The sequence below is a fragment of the Alligator mississippiensis genome, chromosome 13 (assembly GCF_030867095.1).
Source record: "Alligator mississippiensis isolate rAllMis1 chromosome 13, rAllMis1, whole genome shotgun sequence".
Classification (NCBI taxonomy): domain Eukaryota; kingdom Metazoa; phylum Chordata; order Crocodylia; family Alligatoridae; genus Alligator; species Alligator mississippiensis.
The window spans coordinates 28186358-28206666 of NC_081836.1; the positions used below are offsets into that span (position 1 = coordinate 28186358).

The following is a 20309-nucleotide window of genomic DNA, read 5'->3' on the forward strand; positions in this document are numbered from 1 at the left end:
AGTTTGGCCTGAGCTTTGCTGTTTTTTCATTGATTATGTGGTTAAGTAAGCCAAAACCCAAGAGGGGGAGTGAGGCTGAACTGTACTTACCCCATGGAATGTGCGTCAAGAGCAGGTTGGAAAAGAACCTGCTCCCAGAGAGAGAGCTTCATTTTTTAAATAAATTTTTGTTCCTTTTACATTGGATTATCTTTGTATTATATTTTAACAGGGTCAACAACTCTCTTCTCTTCTTCCCGCCCCCCGATCCTCTTCCCTTCCCTGAAAAATCAGCTGTAACAAGTACAAAAACAATCTTTGTCCTAAAAGGGCCATTACAGTGCATCTGCTCACATAGACACAAATCAGAGGTTTGGCCCAGACCAGTTCCCTTGAGTCAGGCATCCCAGATTTTGGAAAAAATTGGACCCAGTTTAGAATTTCCAGTCTCATCTGTTTCCATAATGGATCAAACCAAAGCCCACATACAAATCCCGCCCCCCAGCCCCAGTTGATCTGGAAAAATCCAGATCAGCACCTGCAATTTGCACTTCAGGCTTATTACAAGTACAAAGACTCTGTAGAGTGAACCAGTCACATCACATGACGGGCAGGAACCAAGCTCCCATCTCTTTCAGGTTATAAATATCACAGTAATAAAAGATAAAATCATTAATGCTGCTCAGCAACCCACTGTGTCTAATCTGAAATCAGAACGATCAAATGAGCGTAGCCTGGTTGCTATTAATATCCTGCTTTATGATGGCTTCATAAACATAATCATCCAAGTCACCACTTGCTGTATCTTCATCTGCAGAGCATCATTTTGTCATGACCTTCCAGGCACGTGGCACATTCTTTATCGTGTGCACCCTTATTTGATATGATAGCTCACCAAAGAAATGACCTGAATAGAGAATCAATTAATATCCAGCACCTACCTATATTTCTCTGTTCATACTTGTGAGTAGGGAACCAAGAAGATGCACCTAACATAGTTATGCTGAATACTCGACAGGCTTAATTCTGCTCTCAGTGAAATCAGTGGGAGTCTTGCTACTGATTGCAGTGGGAGCAGGATCAGACCACTAAGTTGTAGCTGAGAACATAACAGGATTTGTTTATGAAGGACCTCATCTTGAGGTACTTACTTAGGCAAAACACACATTGAAAATAGAAAAGGAATTGCCTAAGTAAAGCACATGTAAAGACTCTAGAAACCAGTGCAACAGAGATTTTCCCATAATTAAATGATTCCTCACAATCCAAGATGAAGAAAGATGGTGGATTTCTGTGTATACATCCCAGCCATTAGTTACATATTGATCGCATGTATTAAAAATGGTTCAGAGTGAGAAAAGACATTTTTGCTTCACTAGTCTGGCCTATAGGTAAAAAAACTGAGATATGGGTAATATGCTAAAATGTACTGGTAAGTGAGGGCTTACTGGAGTTTATAATGGACAGAATAATGATTGATCTTAAGATAATTAACATTTTGGCCTGCGTGTTAGTAGAAATTGTAGAAATTGGTTGTTTTTGGTTTCAGATGGCATAATTTGTTTGGCTAAAGCAGTGGTTCTCAACCTTTTTTTATTTAAGGTACCCCTTGTTAAACTCAAGGCACCTGTCATAAAATACCAGCTCTTGGTTTTCATTCATTTTTTGACTACAGAAAATACTAGAACAATTCTTCTGTTGCAGAGAGCTCAGAAAAACCACAACAGGTCAAAAATTTGTTCAACACTCTGGATTCCTATTTGAAATCGTTGAGTTTAACTTGTTGTGGTAACACGTAAAAGTATTAATTTTGCATAGCACCTAGCAGCACCCTTAAAGGATCTCATGGAACTTCAGGGTGCTCTGACATCCAGGTTGAGACTAGCTGAGCTAGAGAAAGGGAAGGAGCCTCTACACAGTACCTAGCTCACACTGAGCAGGAGCTAGGGAGGGGTTGTCACCACTGTAAGGGTGAATAACAAACATTTGAAAAATGAAATTGTAACTGATTCAGCTCCTGAATTATCCTGATAATCAGCACAAGGTGTATGTATTGCTCATTTGTTTATCTGCATTACCATTTATCTGTAGCACCTAAAGACTGCAGCTAGCAGCTCCCATCTTCATGCCAGGCACCAAACAAACACAGAGCAAGAGGTGTCCCTGTGCATTGCACTGTTTTTAATTGTTAATGCTTTTTTATGGACACTTGCCTAAGCCTCTTTGAGTCCTGTCCTTATAGGAAAGTAGTAGAGAAACGGACAAAAGGGGCTGTTCTCTTTAGCCCAGTATGGCTTGCAAGGCAGTCAGACAAGAATGCAAGCTTTTAGCAGATATTTGACTGGAATCTCAGAACATTTTTCCTGCACTCAGCACCCTATCGCTGCTTTAGAACTTTTTCAGATTCGTGGACTTGCGACTGAAATGAAATGAAATTCATTAACTTCCAGGCTGTTTATATTCTGCTTCCACGTGAGTGGAAACAACTAGTCAGTAAAAATGTATCTTAGGGGATATGGTGGTTTTGCTCTGAGATCCTTTATTGTTGCTTCTCAGCAGGGTAAATCAGCCCATGCTGAGCTTTGTGCTGCTATAGCTAGATCGCCTGCCAGTACCCATCCTCCCTAATTTAAAACCAGCTTGGGCTTGTCTACACTACAGCTGTGAATGCTTCCATGTCTGTGCTGGAGACATTCCCTAAGCAAACAAATGCGCTGTACTTTGCATACAGCAGATGAGTTAGGGTTTACTTGCAGTGGCAGAGCCTTGGTTTAGTTAACTGAAGGGGACTCCTGGGCCTGAATATTGTTGCTTTTGGAGGTGTAAACCAGGAACCATTCCACAGGAGTCAGTGGCATAAGAGTAAGTCAGTGGTGTAGCAGGAAGGGCGAGGGATGCAGCACCGCTGTAGATAGATACATCAGTACTTGCACATGGATTCTCAGTGGGCAGAGGCTTCAGTAGTGCTCTATGGGGCCTAGCCTCTTTTGTCACTGAAAACAAAGGGAGCTGAATTAGGCTGACACAGAGAGACTTGAAAGTCTCACCCAAGTGCTACTTTGTGTGTGTGAAGGAAGGATGGTCATGTGACCAGAGCACTGGATGAGGACCCAGCCAGTCAGGTGCAGATTCTTGCCCTGCCATGGCCTTCCTGTGTGGCACTGGGCAAGTCACTGCCTCTCCCTGCATCCGACTTCTGTAAAACGGGGTGGTGTGAAGATACATTCACTGAGGTGAAGGCAGCTCTTTTATGCGGTGATGACAGGGCCCAAAAAGGAACCACTGACCTTTCCAGGGTTGGTTTGAGACTAGGCCTCCTCCCAGTCCTGCCTCTGCTTCCATTACTTGCCAGTTAACTTGCTTTTGCTTGTCCCCCTGTTTGCTAGGTCTTCCTCACCTAAAATGACACAGCAGATGAGGGACCTCCAGCTGGCCCAAGCCAGGAAGCCCCCAGGCCCTTCCTCCCCCAATGCTGCCAAGAGACTTTACCGCAACCTTTCAGGGAAGTTCCGCGTCAACTACACGTCGTTCGATGAGGGCAGCTTGGTGGGGAAGAGCGAGAAGGAAAAGCTGCGCAAGTCCTACCTTGTGAGTGCCCTGGGTAGAGCTGTGCTGTGTGCCAGCTGTAGGACAGATAATGCACAAGCTGAAACACCCTTATGCTAGCATTATGCTGGCTTTACATCCATATGAGACCAGTGGTGACAGAGTGGAGTGCTGAGGGGGCAGGGTCAGAGCTAGCCTCTGTCTTTCATGCCCACTCATGCTGGCAGCATCTCTGGCTGGAAGCACAGAGTATGTCAGCTTCCCCCTATCCAAGGTTACATGAAATTATTTCTCCCCAGTGCAGGTGTAAGTGGCATGATAAATCTGACCCTATGGCCAGGGACCGTGGCCTTGGTCTTTGTCAGCAGCACCTCACACAGTGAAGTCCTGGTCCATGGATGAGGCTCCTGGGTGCTGTCACTACAATGCAAACATTAGACAGTGTTCACTGCCAGCCTAGAAACAAGATGGTCCCACTTGTATTCTGTGCATTATGTTATGCCTGTCAGGCATCAGTAATGCAGCCCTTTTGTTAGAGCTACTGTAATGGCAAGGATTAGCCTTGGGGTAGCATCACGGCTGCCCTTAAGGAGCCTGGTTTCTGGGTAAGCATAGGGCTTGGCTGTCCCAGCCCATCTACCCAGCCTGAATATACTGTGACGCTCTTGCATATTTGATTGCAACAAAGCCCAGCAAAATATTGGTGAGGGAGGAGGGAGCAGTTGTGATGTCCAGTCCGCCCAGCTCAGGAGACCTGATTTCTTGTGTCATTACAGTTTCAAGGCAATGCTGCTCTCTTTGAGGCTGTTGAACTGCAGGATCTGGACAGAGTACAAGAGCTGCTGAAGCAGTACAGCCCAGAGGAGCTGGACCTTAACACCCCTAACAGTGAGGGGCTCCTGCCATTGGATATTGCCATCATGACCAACAATGCACCCATCGCCAGAACCCTGCTTCAGGCCGGGGCCAAGGAGAGTCCACACTGTAAGTTGCCATTGCAGGGCATGTGTCACCACCTTTCTCCAGTTTGCTCCCCTGTTTCTCCAGCTGTCTGTCATAGGGTCCTACAAGAGCTCCACTTGCCAGAGTTTCTAGGAGCTGTTGTGTTTAGGTCAGTATCTCCCTCCCCATGAGAATTCCACCCTACTGTGCTGAAAGTAGAGAAGAAGGCAGCAGCTGAGGACCTGCAAGGGCAGGTGTAAGAAGAGGCACAAAGGGAGAAGTAAGGAATTCTGAGGGTTATCAAGAAGGCAGATGCCAGGAAATTGTTGCCATGGGGTAGTTCATGACCCTATATCCAATGGCAACTTCTTAAGCCAGGAGTGAACTAGATAACAAGAGAAATCAGGAGACATTTCTGTAAGGCCAGGTGCATCAGTATGTGGAATGGACAACCAAGGGCATCCAAAGAGGCTGGGACTATGAGTATAAAGTCTTATGCTTTGTAAAGAAAGAATGAGGGAATGTGTATTGAGCAGTGCATTGGGGAGACCAAAGGAGGAGGTCTGTGTGCACTCAGTTGCCCTCCTGACACTGGCAGTGCATGATCTCTTAAAGTGCCTCCTTCCAGTGCTTGCTGCTTGCTGGCTGCAGCCGTATTGGCCTGTTTGGTTAGGGGTAAAGAGGACTGGCCTGAACAGAGAAGGTGGGAAATCATTGATTCTAGAGTGAGCTTGTGATCACTGCTAGCAGTAGAAACTGTAAGTGAAGATTTCTTGGATGATTTGCCTAGCATGGAGTGAAGTGAGCTGAGTATCCTCAAAAAAGCCATGAGTACTTTGTCCATTACAGCATGGAAATTGGGTTCCAATTGTTTAGATGAAGCCATTTACTTTAATCTGTACATAGAAATCCACCTACACAGGAGAGCCTTGCATCTCTGCAGGGGTTACATTATCTGACCCTTGCGAAACCTTCCATCCCTGCAATTCTGACTTTGAGTGTCTATGGTTAGCCTTGATCACCCATCCCTTGAGTCAGGTTTGCAGTCCACTGTGAGCCAAGAAGCTGTGCTCTGTTTGTATAAGGAGTGTGCACTTGCATACGGCAGATTATGGGCCTAGTAGATGAATGGCACAATAGAATGATAGAAGACAATGGCCAATGGCAAGGGCTTCAGATGGAGATGCTGGGTTTTTTGTACTTCTGTGGAGCGATCTGTACTTCTAGGGGCGATCTGGTGGCCACCTATAAGTTTATTAGGGGTGTTCACAAGGATCTGGGGGAACGTCTGTTCACCAGAGCATCCCAAGGGATGACAAGATCGAACGGTCACAAACTCCTCTGCGACCATTTCAGGCTGGACATAAGGAAGAACTTCTTTACTGTCTGAGCCCCCAAGGTTTGGAATAGACTGCCACCGGAGGTGGTTCAAGCATCCACTTTGAATGCCTTCAAGAAACTTTTGGATATTTATCTTGCTGAGATCCTATGATCCCTTCTGACTTCCTGCCCCTGGGCAGGGGGCTGGACTCGATGATCCTCTGGGGTCCCTTCCAGCCTGAATGTCTATGTCTATGACATCTATGAAAAGGAAACCAGCAGACTCCCCCTGAGGAGGGTGGACTGGGTTTAGAGTAGCTTTGAATATCATTCCTTGGACATAAACAAAAAAAGCACAAAAGAAGCAACCAAGGAAAAGATTCACTATTGACTGCTTGAAAGATCCTGCTAGAAGGATTCATGTCTAGCAGAGTCTCAGTGAGATACTCTCCAACCTCCTTGATGATCTTGATACCTCTGATCACTGAGAGAGCATCAAAAAAGGCATCCGCGAGGCAGGTGAAGAATCCCTAGGCTTCTCCACAAAGAAAATTCAGGATTGTTTTGATGAGAGTGATAGGGAAATTCAAGCTCTTAGTGACAGAAAAAGGAGACCCTTCAGGGCTTGGCAGAATGACATCAGCTCCAAACAGAAGCAAGACATGTATCACCACATTAAAGCCAAGACCCAGAGGAAAATTTAAGAGTGAAAGAACAAGTGGTTGGAAGACAAAGTGAGAGAGATTCAGAAGTTTGCAACAGTCATGGTATGTGTAGTTTCTTCAGCACGACCAAAACTATCTATGGGCCAAGGATGCAAGAAGCTGCCCCTCAAGGTCCAAGGATGAAACAACACTCTTTAAAGACATTTCCATCACCAATGTGAGGTGGAAGGAGCACTTTAAAGAGCTCTTAGACCAGGATTCTAATGTTGAATACAATACCATCAAAATCATTCCACAGTATCCTATTAATTACTCCTTGCAGATCCACCAACTTATCAAGAGCCGTTAAGCAGATGAAGAACAACAAAGCACATGGCCACGATGGAATTGCAGCTGAAATTTATAAGCAAGATGAAAAAGAGCTCTCTCATCAACTCCATGCTGTTATTATGAAAGCTTGGAAATGTGAACAGATTCCCAGTGACTTGACAGACACCAGAATAATTACCATATTCAAGAAAGGAAATAGATTGGATTGCAACAGTTATCATAATATTGCAGTCCTGTCCATAGTTGGAAAGGGCCTCACTTGCATCCTCCTCAACAGATTCACTTTCCTCACTGAGGAGATTCTACCCAAGTCCCAATGTGGTTTCAGATCACTTAGACATAACAATAGTTACTATCTTTCTTGCTGGAGGCAGTTGCAGGAGAATTACCACAAGCAGTACTGAAATCTTTACAGTCTTCATTGATCAAAGGCCTTTGATTCAATCAATAGAAAAGCTGTATGGAAGATCCAAAATTTGTTACCATCATCAGACTTCTCAATCTTAAGCAATCCCTCGGAAAGGGCCCCCTTCACTATTAGACCTGAAATCAAGCAAGGGTGTGTAATTGTACCAGCACTCTTTCCCATCCATATCACAGCTATTCTGCATCTCATTGCTGACAGACTTACATCTGGAGTCAGCATCCAGTATTACATGGATAGGAATCTCTTGAATATGAACTGGTTACGTTCCAAATGCAAGATAACCAACACTTCCATTACTGATCGTCAGTACACTGATGATTGTGTTGTGCATGCCCACTCAGGCCCTTGTTAGTAGAAACAATGGCCATAAACTGAAGGAGAGCAGATTTAGATTGGACATCAGGAAGAAATTCTTTATGGTGAGGGTTGTCAAAATATGGAATAGGCTTCCAAGGGAGGTGGTGCTTTCCCCTACCTTGGAGGTGTTTAAAAGGAGATTAGACAAGCACCTGGCTGGGGTCACTTGACTCTTTCCTGCCCAGAGCAGGAGGTCAGACTCAATGATCTAATAGGTCCCTTCTGACCCTAGAAATCCATGAAATCAGTTGAAGAACTCCAGATCACTCTTGATTGCTTCTGGTAAGCATATAGAGTGTTTGGACTCTCTGTCAACTTCATGAAAACCAAGGTACTATACCTAACCACCCCAAACCAGCCAGATGCTCCTCCGCATACTACAGTTAGAGGGCAATTCTTGGAGAATCTTGAGCATTTACCTTAGCTGGGTAGCCACCTTTCCCAAAAAAGTATATATAGATGACAAAAGTCAACACTGGATAAAATCTGCCAGTTCTGCCTTTGGATGTCTCTGAAATCATGTCTTCAATCATCATGACATAGGACCCAAACTCAATGTCTTGTCTACCAGGCTGCTGTCATTCCTACCGTGTTGTAAAACTTGGATGACCTGTCAGAAATACTTGTAAACTTTGCAGGTTTACCATCAGTGATGTCTTCGGAAAATCCTCTGACCCGGCTCAGTGTGCTGTGGTCATTGTGCAATATGCACCGGAGTTTCTTGCTCTGTGCTAATAGCATGTGTATATGTGCCCACTGATGGTCAAATGCAATTTTAACATCAGTTTCTGGGAGTCTCAAGCACTGAATAATCCCTGATGGCACTGTGATACCTGGCACTTCTGATCACTCATGTTGAACAAACTTGCCTCACTATGGAGGCAGGTAGACAAGAGTAACAAAAGTAAAGAGCTGTGACCCAACATCACCAGGATTCCCCCCTCCTCCCACAACTATCTTCCACGTCTGCAGTTGAACATACAGATCTCAGATCAGCCTCCTCAGTCATCTACAGACTCACTGATGAATGCCCCTTAACTACAAGATTGTCACCCCTATATCAAGGGACGGCCACCAGTGCCACTATAACTAAGTCTCTTGCACAGGTGGGAGGACTGAAAGCAGGTTGGACTCCAACCAAAGTAATCTGTTCGGCTTTATGGATGACACTTGTCATGCAGTGGCCCCTCTTCTTAGAAGCAGGAAATACCAAGTAGCAAGAAGGGGGGCTGTCTCTATGTTCTAAGGTTGGAAAGAGGAGGATTTGTTACAATTATTCAAACAGATAAAGCGACTGCCACTTATCCTGGAGTGTGGGATAGTCCAGGACTGACATAGTGGTTAGGAATGGGCAAACCTCGAGGTCTGGAGAACAGATCCGTGCTGTTCAGGTGCCTGAGATGATCATTTCTGTCCTAATGGTTGGAGGAGCTGTCTCAGAGTTGCCTGTCCTCACAAATGGCAAGTGCATGAGAACAGACAGAAATTTCCATGCTCTGAAAAGGTTTACTTTGGATTCAGCAGCCAACTTTTACAGCCTGTGGGAAGGCTGTGGTGGCCACTGTGATGAAAGATGATTGCAGTACCAATAGGAGATTGCTTGCATTGAGCCCCAAGGAGCAGCACTATACCAAGGGACAAGGATAGGGAATAGGGCCCAGCCAGGAGGTCTGTCACTACATGGATCTTCTGATTGAGGGCTTGCAGTAGTGGCTATGGTGCAGCTCTGTGTCCTGTCTTGGAAGAATCCACCTCTCCCAAACCATCATGAAAACCCACTCGCTCCAGTTCTATACATGGGAGCAGGGACTCAGTCCTGCTTCACCTGGGATCCTTTTTTCATTATGAATCATTGCTACCCATTTATGATGCTGCTGGGAGGAAGGAAAACAGGCAGGGTTCCTGACTGAAGTATCACTGGATAGGAGAGACAAGGGCATAAGGCACAGCATAGAATCTGGGGCTGATGGGGGACTGTGTAACATCAGCTGTACCTAACTGCCCTGTCTTCTTTTCCCCTTGCTTTCCTGCTCACGGTGTCTACATGATTCCCATGGCCCACCCCCAGTCATGAGCTTGGAGAGCCGTGCCCTTCACCTGTCAACACTGGTACGGGAGGCAGAACAGCGAGTCAACGAGCTCACAGCTCAAGTGGTGAACGAAGCCCCCAACACGGACTGCTCTGAGAAGGAGAAGCAGCTGAAGGCCTGGGAATGGCGCTACCGGCTGTACAAGCGCATGAAAGCTGGGTTTGAGCATGCACGTGAGTTCCCGTAGAGCCTGTGTATGGCATGGGAAGTGGGACAGGTGTGGGACAGGTGCCCAACTATGAGGAAGTGGCACAGTGGGGAATGGGCTGGGATAAATGATGGTGCCCACAAGGGGATTGACAGCTGCCCCACAAGGCTGCCTGCCACCTTGGCCCCCTGTAACTAGACATTCCTGAACCTGGTTCTGTGCTTTCTATCCTCAGGTGTGCCAGACCCACCAGCTAACGTTCACCTCTCCGTGGCCAGTAGCACTTCTGTGCAGGTTACCTTCTGGGAGCCCCTCAGTGTGAACTCAGCAGTTGTCACCAAGTACAAAGGTAAGGGCCTCAGAGCACCCAGTATAGAGTACGTGGGGCCAGGTATAGAAGGCAAGCTCCTCCCGGGAGTAGGAAGGAGGCCTGGCCTAGAGCAGAGGGTGCCAGTCAAAGCCAGAGACATTGGCCTGCAGTTCCTAGCCCAACCAATGACTGTGACTCCAGCTGAGTCATTTCCCTTCTCCAGGCTTGTTTTCCCCTTTGTCAAATGGTGGTGAGACTCAAGTGCTTCAATACCACTAGGCATTGTGGTGGCAGAAAAAGCTAGGCATTGTGATGGTAGAACTCATGTGAGTCCATGGCAGCCTAGTGAGCCTGTCTGTTGCAGGGAGTTATGGATTCTCTTTTTTCTCTGTTTCTTTGACAGCTTTTGATAAGGGATACAATTTCTCCAGGACTCTCCTTGGTTGCCTTTTATGTTGTCATGTTAGATACTGGCCAAAAAGTACGATTATCCATCTGTAGATATGTTATCAAGACCATGTGGTGGGGTTGTCTTGGATTCCAGTTCAGCAGCGGTCCAGTTCAGGACCTGGACACCTGGAAACCTCATAAAGTTTCTCTGCATATCTGAACTTTGCAGTTGGTCCCTTCTCTCCACGAGCTTACTCAGGGTTTCCCCAGACCCGGGGACCAGTTTGGTCCAGAGCCAAGCATTATGATCCGGTCTTTTCTCCAGACTGATGCCTGGATCCCACAGGAATGAGGTTCATTTGGCACTAGCACCTGCTCCTACAAAGCCATTTCCATCTAAATCCAGCATGTCCTGTAGTATCTTTGGCTTTCACAAGAATTTTCCTTTACAAGGCACGACAAATCCTGACAATCTACTTGGTCTGTTCCTCACTCTCTGTCTCTTGCATTTGCCTTTGTCTGGTCCATCTGTATGTCTCTTTTTCTCTCCAGGCTCATCTGTCTGTTCTGCCTGTCTGCCTGTTCATCTTTTTCCATGACAGCACTGTGTCTGCTATGGCAAGAAACACAGTTGAGTAGCAGCCCTGGTCATGGGACTCCTGCATTCGTGTGGGGATTGGGGGGTCTCCATGCAGTCATCTCTCATTCCAGTTCACCCCTTCTTCCCCAGCACCATGGGGCCTGTTCTCAGACATGTTTTCTAGCATACACATCTGGTCTTGCTGTATCCGGTTCTTTGGTTTCAGTGTCAACCCCACTGCAGCAGCTGTGCCATCCCTAGCCGACTAGCGCTCTAATCTATCCCTGTCAGCCTGTCAAGCACTACAGCCCTCCCCTTGTTGATTAAAGCCTCCCAATTACCAACAATGCCATTGCGCTTGTTTTGTTTGCAGTGGAGTGGAGCTGCTCCCCAACCTTCTCCCCGCCTGTGGGGGAGGCTGTGATCGACAAGCTGAGGAACCTGCACTTCACCATCCGGGGGCTGGTGTCGGTGAGTTCATGTGGCACCACCTTCTCTCTCTCTCTGGGCCATGGCTCTGTCAGGGGGGCAGACAGAAGCCAGTCCTCAGGCCAAGCCCCTCAGCAGTGATCTTCTGCCCAAAGGGAAGCAGTGCCAGAGTTATGTGAGGACAGCTCAGCAGAGCCATTGCCTTTTCTTCAGCTGGCATTGCCACACCCTTGTCCCACTGCACCCACACCCAGGGCTGGTGTCCACTAAGAGTGACATTCATTCAGGTGCAGAGCTCAGTACTGAGGTGAATTTTATCCATAATTAATCTCAGGGAGGAGGGGAAGCATCGCTGCCCCAAACCATGCAAGCTTTGGGAGGGGAAACACACACCATGCCACAGCACCCAGGGCCAGGTCTTGAGCCAGGGAGCTGCTTACAGCCCCAAGTAGTGGTGTGACAGATGCCTTCTATCAGCATCCTGCACAAAGCTGTTTTGTGATCAGTTTGGGGCCACATTTTCCAGGAAGAGGCCAGCAGGTGGTCTTGAATGCTGGGCTCAGATCTGGGCACTCATATCTCTGATTCCCCTCCATCTGGTTGCCATGGGCAAGAGTATCTACAAATAATGAGTCTAGACCTCTGTCTGCAGCTATACATGTTCATAGTGCCTCTTACAGAGAAACAAGGCAAAGGCAAAGTCAAAGGAGTGCTGAAAAGATAAGAAACAGGATCACACAGTCTTGGACACATGTGTGCTCACGCTGTGAACACACAGTAATGTTCCCAGCTTGGCATGGCTAGTTGCAGGGCAGAGGAGTAGACCCTGTGGCAGTGTGTGCCAGGAAGATCGTTATTCCATCCTGGGACCACTTTGGCTTCTGTGTTCCCCATCACTTCCAGATTAACACACTGATAGCCTAGGGCTAGGTTCAGCACATCTTCCAAAATCACTTAAAACTTCATGTGATTGATGCCCTCTGCTGTATATAGGCTTATGGACTCAGAATACCAAGGGAAGATTGTATTTTGGGCACAATGTAGCCCAGGGCTAAGTTCAGGCCCCCTGATGCTGGAGGTAATTGCAACTGTGTTGAACCTGTAAGCCAACACTGGTTGGCTTAACCTGTGTTCTCTTCTGTGATAAACCAATACAGTCCCCAGAAAGGCCTCAGACTCTGCAAAGATCATAATAATGCAAAAAGTGTTGCCAGCTCCATAACCCCTAGAAGGCTTTTGGTCATCAGATAAGGGGTAGCACTGTTCAAGAAGGGGGCATGGCCAGGGCAGCCAGGGTGCAATCAGGGTCAAGTTTTCCCCTGGATATCCATGCAACCACCCTTATTGTAAGGACAGGGCTCTGGATCAGGGAGTGCCCTGAATACTATGACCCCTTCTACCCAAGTCCTGTGCCTACCTTTTGGTGTTTACTATGCAGATTACAGATTGGTGGAGGTGATATATCCTACTCTAAATCACACCCAGAAGGAAGGCATAGCTCATCTTGGTGCACTGGAGAGAGGGCAGTTGCCATCATCACTCTGTGTGTGACATTTTCTGTATGGCTCCAAATCTCCATGAGAAGATCAGTCTTTGTGAGACAGGAGGGTGGCGTCTGTCCTCAGCCGCACAGCCTTGACTGCCTTTGCAGGGGAGGGCACAGGGAGAAGGGAATCTCCAGGCCTGCAGGATGTACATGACTTTCTCAGGCAAGAGGGAAAATAGGTTCATTCACCGAGCATCTGATTTATCCTGTCCCCCACTTTGCTCCTGTCTCCATCCATGCTCCCCCTAGCCCATAAATCAGGGGCTAGTTCCACTGCCACCTGCAAAGATCAAACCCTCTCACCAGTTCCGTAGCTAATTGGAGATGAGATTCAGCCTCTGTTTCCAATGCCGAGAGCTTAGTAAGGTCATGGGCTGGTTTGGGCCAGGGCTTCCTGCTGTTTTATCTCTCTGAGAACCACAGGGCCCGCCCTGCCTGTCAGCTGTCTCCTTCCCATTGTGCTGTGGATCAGTTCCAAGAGCATGAACAGGAGCTGGGGCTTGTGCGCAAATGCTTTGCTTGACAACAGGTTTTGTCTGTGGAAGATGGGGCTGTTGCTTGAAAGCCTATGCCCCAAGGTTTCCTACCCACACCCCAGTCAGTGCACAGCATTCCTAGTTGGAGCAGGTCTCAGGAGGCAGAAAGGCTCTAGGGCAGTGGTCCCCAACTGGCCAATCCCGATTGACCAGTCCATCTTGGAGCCTCTTTTAGTCAATCCTAGGGGGCTGGGTATGTGTGCACGCCCCCCTCCGCAGCCCAGCAGGTCAGTCTTGGGGAGGGAAGAAGTGGGAGCCAGATTGAGGGCCCCGCGGTGAGGGAGGGATGGTGTGGCCCAGCCAGGAGCAGAGGAAGGTAAGTGGGGCCCCAGCTCTGCCAGGGTGGTGGGAGGAATGGAGCCGGGGGGAGGGGAGGCTCCTGCCACTAGGAGCACCAGGACAGAGGCTCTGGGGGCATGTGCCCCCCCATCTCTATGTGGGGCAGAGGTGGCTGCCACTGCAGCTGGCCACACGCAGGTGCTGCTCAGCCCAGTGACAGGATGCACGTGGCATCCGGCCGCTCCCGAGCCAGCTGCACCAGGGCTCAGGGCTCAAAGCCCAGCCCACAATGGCAGCTGCCTCCACTGCACACAGAGTGGGGAGGCACGTGTCCCACCCCCAAACACGGGACAGCGTGGGTGGCTGCAGCAGCGGCAAGGGAGAGAGTGGGGCTGGAGCAGGGGCAGGCCCTGCAGCCGGGGCGGGGCAGGATGGAGCTGTGAGTGGCTTGTCCGGGGGCTGTGGGGAGCGGGGGGCATGCACCCTGGAGGACATGTGAGGCACGTGCTTGTGGCTCTGCCTGCAGGGCAGGGCAGGCTGCAGCTGTGGGCTGGGCTGGGCTGTTCCTGGCAGGGGGCTGGCCTGTGCTGCACTTTGGCCAGGCAGTGGAGGCAGCGTTGCTGGGAGCAGGGCTGCAGCCACCTGAAAATTCACTGTAGCCCCACCAACCCCTACTTCCAGCGCTGCCACCTCCCAACCCAAGCACAGCACAGCCCAGCCTCTGCTAGGGACAGCCCAGCACAGCCTCCAAACCTCAGCCTGCAGCAGCAGCCACCCCACCCTGCCCAGTGCAGATCCCGGGCACATGGCCCCCATGCCCTTGCGGGGGTGGGGAGGAGGAAGGCTGTGCCAGGCTGTTCCCAGTGGGGTGGTTGGCTCGCAGTGCGCTCGGGGCAGGCCGCAGCAGTGCTGGGAGCAGGGGTTGGGGGGGGCTACAGTGAATTTTCGGGTGGCTGCAGCCCCACTCCCTACACCGCTTCTGCTGCCGCCCATCCCAAACACAGCATAGACCAGCCCCTCTGCCAGGAACAGCCCCGCCCCAACCCGCAGCTGCATTCTGCCCCGCCCTACCCCACATGCAGATCCAGGGGCATGCGCCCCTTGAGCCCTCCCGGGGTGTGTCCCCCCCCACTTCCCCGAGCCCCCCAGATGAGCCCCTCGAGGCTCTGTCTTGCCACACCCCAGCTGCAGGGCCTCCCCCTGCTCCCGCCCCACTCCCTCCCTCACCACCACTGGTGGGGAGGCAGATCAAGGCCCCAGTGGTGAGGGAGGGAGTGGGGCTAGGGCTGGTAACTCAATCTGCCCTGCCCCCCTTCCCACAGCCCTTTCTCCTCCCCCCACCTTTTCCTCTATCCTGCTGGGGGGGCATGCCCCCAAATAATTTTTTCTCCCTGTCTTGATCTGACCCCCCTTCCCTCCCCACAGACTTACCTGCTGGGTGGGGGAGGAGGGGAGGGGAGGGGGTGGCAGTAGATGTTAGGTTGTTTTTAAATTCCAAAAGTGATTTCCTACTTAAAAAGCTTGGAGACCACTGCTCTGGGGACTCCTTAGCTGGCATGCAGAGAATGTGGGAAGGGCTCCTCACTGGCTGGAAGAAACCTTTCTTGTTGGAAGAAGCTTCCCAGTAAGAGATTGAGACCGAGCTAGAGGAGCAAAAGTAAGATGCAGGGGCTGATAAGGATCTAGAGGCAGGGGCTGAGAAGGATCTAGCCATGTAAGATAAACCAGCATATATCAAGTTCTTGTGTCTTCCTTTCCCCTCTAGCAGGTTGGTTTTTCACTTGCCCTAGAGTACAAATGAGACAAGGGAGAAGGTCACCCCTAGGGAGCCCTGGGAAAGTTGATCATCTTCCAAAATCACTTATAACCCCATGTAATTGATCACCTCTGCTGCATACAGCCTGCTGGACTCAGAATACCAAGAGAAGATGCACACCAGTGTTGGGATGCACCTACCGAGTCAGATGGGGGCATGGGGCAGGCACTGCAGGAAAACCTGGAGAGCAACTGTCTGAGTTAGGTAGAAGATGCAAGACTAAAGCTCCAGGGCAGGGTGGTGTATGGATCTGGGCAGAAAGGAGGATGGGATGTTGACGTTACAACAGGGCAGTCAGAGAAGAAGGTCTGAACTGGGTCTCTGACTTCCCAGCACAATGATGTAACCACCACAACACAGTAAGCCATGTTTCAGGCCCTTCCTATGTGATTATTTTGAAACTGGCCCCCTGGGCAGCTGCAAGATGGGGGTGATATGTGGAGTAAGGAAAAAGAGCACAAGCTAGAGCAGGGGCGGGCAATTATTTTGGGCGGAGGGCCACTTTCTGAGTTTTGGCAAGCCATCGAGGCCCAGGGCAGATTAACATTAATTTTCTAAATTTTTTAGGAGCCCCGCGGGTCGGATAGAATGGCTTGGCGGGCCACATCCAGCCCGTGGGCTGCATTTTGCCCACCCCTGAGCTAAAGGATATTTGGCTAAATGAGGTAGCTGCTGACCTAGAAGACTGGAAACCCTTGTTCTTTCCTGAACCCTTCCTCCCAATGAGGCAGAAACTTCCCTCTTGCACTGGGCTCCACCCATTTTTTTCCAATAGCTGTGTTAGTGGCTCGGCTTGTTAAGGAGCACCAGAGGAGGGACTGGATAATGGCTGACCTATGGCATGCATGGAGCACTGTGATAGGAAGTCAGAGACACCCAGGTTCAAACCCGCTCTGGGCAAGGGGGCCTAGAACTCAGGCTATCCAGCTTCCCAGGTGAGCGCCCAAGATACACATTTCTGCATTCCTGTGGCTAAGTCTGGTAGTCATGGGTCCTGGCCAACTCCAGTTCTGGACTTCTAAGGCTGCTACACATCCACAGTGGCATGACCCAGCTGTTACTGCACGTGCCCAGTCTTTGTCACTGCAGTCACACATCTTGTCTACCTGCATAGGTCTGCACATCCAGGAATAGAATGCCAGCCTGAGTTCAAGCAGCATTTTTGGCACTTAGACAGCCAAGGTGCAAGATTCCCACTGTGGGCTCAAGCTCCCCGCCCAGCTGCCCTCCTCTGGGGCTTCCACGGCCCAGCGGGTGAGACCCAGCATGGCAGGGCAGAGAGGGGCTGGGCAGAGAGTCTCGTGCCGCCTCTGGGAGTCTCACACCTGCATAGTGAGGTGCCCTGTGCCTGCCCAGCAGTAGCAAGGGTCACAACTCTGTGCCTCTGCTCCTGCTGCTGCCAGGCGAGCAGGAGGCACCTTGCCATGGCAGCATAGGGCTCATGTCAGTGGCACTGAACTTCCCCGCCTTGCTCTGCCCTGCTGCACTGGGTCCTGCCCGCTGAGCTGCAGAGGCCCTGGGGGGAAGGATGGGGAGCCCCAAGCCCACAGGGGGCAGCCCACACCTGTCTCCGCGCCATGTACAAATCTGGGGGCCACATGCCCCCTCCTGGGAGTGCGCACAGTAGCGCGGAGCCAGCTCCACCCCACAGACAAGCTGCCCTCGGCCCCATGCCACTCCCTGCCAGGGCCCTGCAGCCGCACACGGTGGGAGCTGCTCTCCAGGCTGCCTAGCAGCCATGTGCATATGTGCATGTGCACATGCATGTGTTCTCCCCTGCCTGACCATCCTCCTCCTGCTCCCCCAGGCACATGCAGGCTGGAACTCTGCCAGTCTGTATGGAAAACCTACCATTTCCTGCCTTTTTCTCCTTTAAAGGAGAAAATCTGGGTTTTGCAGATGGAAAATTGGGATCACCGGTAATTACCATGGTTCTGCAGCCTCCCGCATCTCATGCATCAGTATCCCTGCACTTCAAAAGGGCGGTGGGAATGCTTGAACTAAAGCTTGTTGAACAAGCTTTAGTTCAAGCACCCCCACCACCATTTTGCAGCATGGGGGCCACTGATACACAAGACACTGTGTTGCTTTAATTAGAGCAGCTCTCAAACCCACTCTAATTGAAGCACCCCACCCCATGCCCAGAGCACGTGTAAAAGTGCCCTAAGTGCCTGTCATCACTGTTGACATCTAAAGACCTTTGAAAATCTGGCCCTGTGACCAGGGCCATCACTGTCCCAGTTTCACAAGCACTGAAATCATTCATAGATTCATAGATTGTAGAGTCGGAAGGGACCACAATGGATCGTCGTGTCCAACCCCCTGCCCCTGGTAGGAAAGAGGACTGAGGTCAGATGACCCTAGCCAGGTGACTATCTAGCCTCCTCTTGAAGACCTCCAAGCTAGATGATAGCACCACCTCTCTTGGCAGCCCGTTCCAGATCCTGGCCACCTTTACTGTGAAAAATTTCTTCCTAGTATCTAACCTAAATCCACTCTCAACTAGTTTACACCCATTATTCCTAGTCACTCCCTGGGGTGCCTTAGTAAACAGCGCTTCCCCTATTCCCCGTTGACCTCCCCTAATAAATTTATAGGCGGCCACACAAGATCTCCCCTCAGCCGTCTCTTGTGAAGGCTGAAGAGATTCAGCTCTCTCAACCTCCCCCGCATTGTTCTACTTATCTTTGGAAAAGAGAAGGAAGGGGTGCCCCATCCACAAAAGTGCTGCACAAACCACAAGCCAGTGACCTTGCTGCAGTTACTTACTGTGAGTGTGGATTGCTGCAGGTTATGTGGGTCATTGGGCCTTGTGGGCTCCCAGAAGGAGGAATGTTGGGCTAACATGGAGACATGCTCCAGGTGAAGGGAATGTTCCTGGCTGTTAATGGTGAACTGTGAGACTTCCCACTCATATTTACTGTCTCTTGTTTTCCTGTTCCCTGCAGGGCACAGCATACTATGTCCAGGTGTCTGCTTACAACATGAAAGGCTGGGGACCCCCTCAGGCCTCGGTGCCACCCTTTGCAATCCCCTCAAGTAAGTAGAATCCCTGGGGAATGTGGAAACAGCTGACACTTGGGGCAGTTTTGCTGGGTCAGACCTTCCAGGTTGGCTGCGGAGCTTATAGTGTGATTCCCATTTATGCTTTGGACCACTCTGACAGCATGTGGGGTAGGGGTATTAATGCAGGCGCCAGCAACATTTACACTCACTGTAATGCTCTATACTTCAGGAGTTGCCTTTAGGTAAATGTATTACATCTTACTGGGCAAAGAGATGGAGATTAGAATCAGAAGCCTGCAGATTGGAGCTTGGGACTGGCTAAAAACAAGAACAAAATCACAGTATAGAACCTAGGGTTGCATAGAGATGGGACTGGGGCAGGGACTGGTTGGAGTGAAGGAGGCAGAAGGTTGAAGGTTAAGGGAAATGAGAAACCTCTTTTTCAATTAACAGCTTTCCCAAGACTGATGTGAAACTCAGTTCTCTGAGTTTCACCATTCAACTGCCATCAGCAAACGTTGTCAAGCTATTAGTGATGCATCCCATCATCCCATTCTCCTAGAACAGGGGCAAGCAATTATTTTGGGCAGAGGGCCACTTACTGGGTTTTGGCAAGCCATTGAGGGCCTCATGACAGGCAGCCAGGGGCAGATAAGTATTCATTTTCTAAATTTTTTAGGGGCCCTGCGGGCCAAGTAGAATGGCCCAGCAGGCCGCATTTTGCTCATCCCCGTCCTAGAATAATGGTTCACGGAGAGGATGGCCACCTATTTACTACCTTTACCTCTTTCAACTTTTCCAATAGCTCAATCGGTAGAGGTCTGTGATATGTCTATGAAGGCTCCAGCCCTGCTGATGACCTAATGTAGTGTCAATACGATGCAACCTGATGGGATTGCTGTTGTTTGCTTTTAAAAGGATATTATACACAAAAATCTTTACCAAAGAGCAATACTAAAATTGCAAAGTCAAGCACTGAAAAATTAAGAGATGCCTACATTAAGACTGCCTATGCCACTGCAATTCTTTCCCTTGTGTGTATGCTTTGACACAGTTTTTTGTTTGGCCAGAACACTTTTGTGGCAGAAGTTGAAGTGTGTGCCGCGAATGAGGCAGGGGACTGCAGGGACAGAGAACACAGATTCTGCAGTTGAATGTACCATCAAGAATTAATTTCTAGTTCAGTCTCTGCCAGAGATCCAGCATGAGATGAGGCAAGTCACTCAAGCTTCTCACCAGCAGCTGCAATGTGTGTGTTGCACAGTGTCTAGGTGCCTGACTGGAGACCTTGGGTTCTCATGTACAGACTTGTCAAGCAGTCATAATTGCAGTTAAAAAACAGTAGCTGTACCATTGCCATATAAAGTGCCATAAAATGCTAACTGCTATGAAAAATCAGGGTCTTGGTGTCGCAATATGGGCACCAGAAATAACTGCATATTTTGACCTTGATCTCTGTCTCTCAGCTCTCTATCTGTAAAAAAAAAAAGGGGGGATAATGCCTTTTTACCTCACAGGAGCAGTATGACAGTAAATTTATTAATATTTCTTAAGTACTCAGATACTGTTTTGAGAGCACCATAGAAAAGTCCAAGAAGGAATGACCAACTCTG

General features: G+C 49.4%; 1 protein-coding gene across 12 annotated transcripts in view; it reads left to right on the top strand.

Moving 5' to 3' along the window:
- The window catches only part of LOC102558012 (ankyrin repeat and fibronectin type-III domain-containing protein 1), a 607309-nt gene that overhangs the window by 560334 nt on the left and 26666 nt on the right, over positions 1–20309 (top strand). For all 12 annotated transcript variants that reach the window (XM_019493066.2, XM_019493065.2, XM_059716938.1 and 9 more), the window contains 6 exons: positions 3366–3567; positions 4302–4509; positions 9635–9829; positions 10040–10153; positions 11458–11555; positions 18639–18729. In XM_019493066.2, the coding sequence (XP_019348611.1) occupies positions 3366–3567; positions 4302–4509; positions 9635–9829; positions 10040–10153; positions 11458–11555; positions 18639–18729 (908 nt within the window). The remainder of the gene's footprint in view (positions 1–3365; positions 3568–4301; positions 4510–9634; positions 9830–10039; positions 10154–11457; positions 11556–18638; positions 18730–20309) is intronic.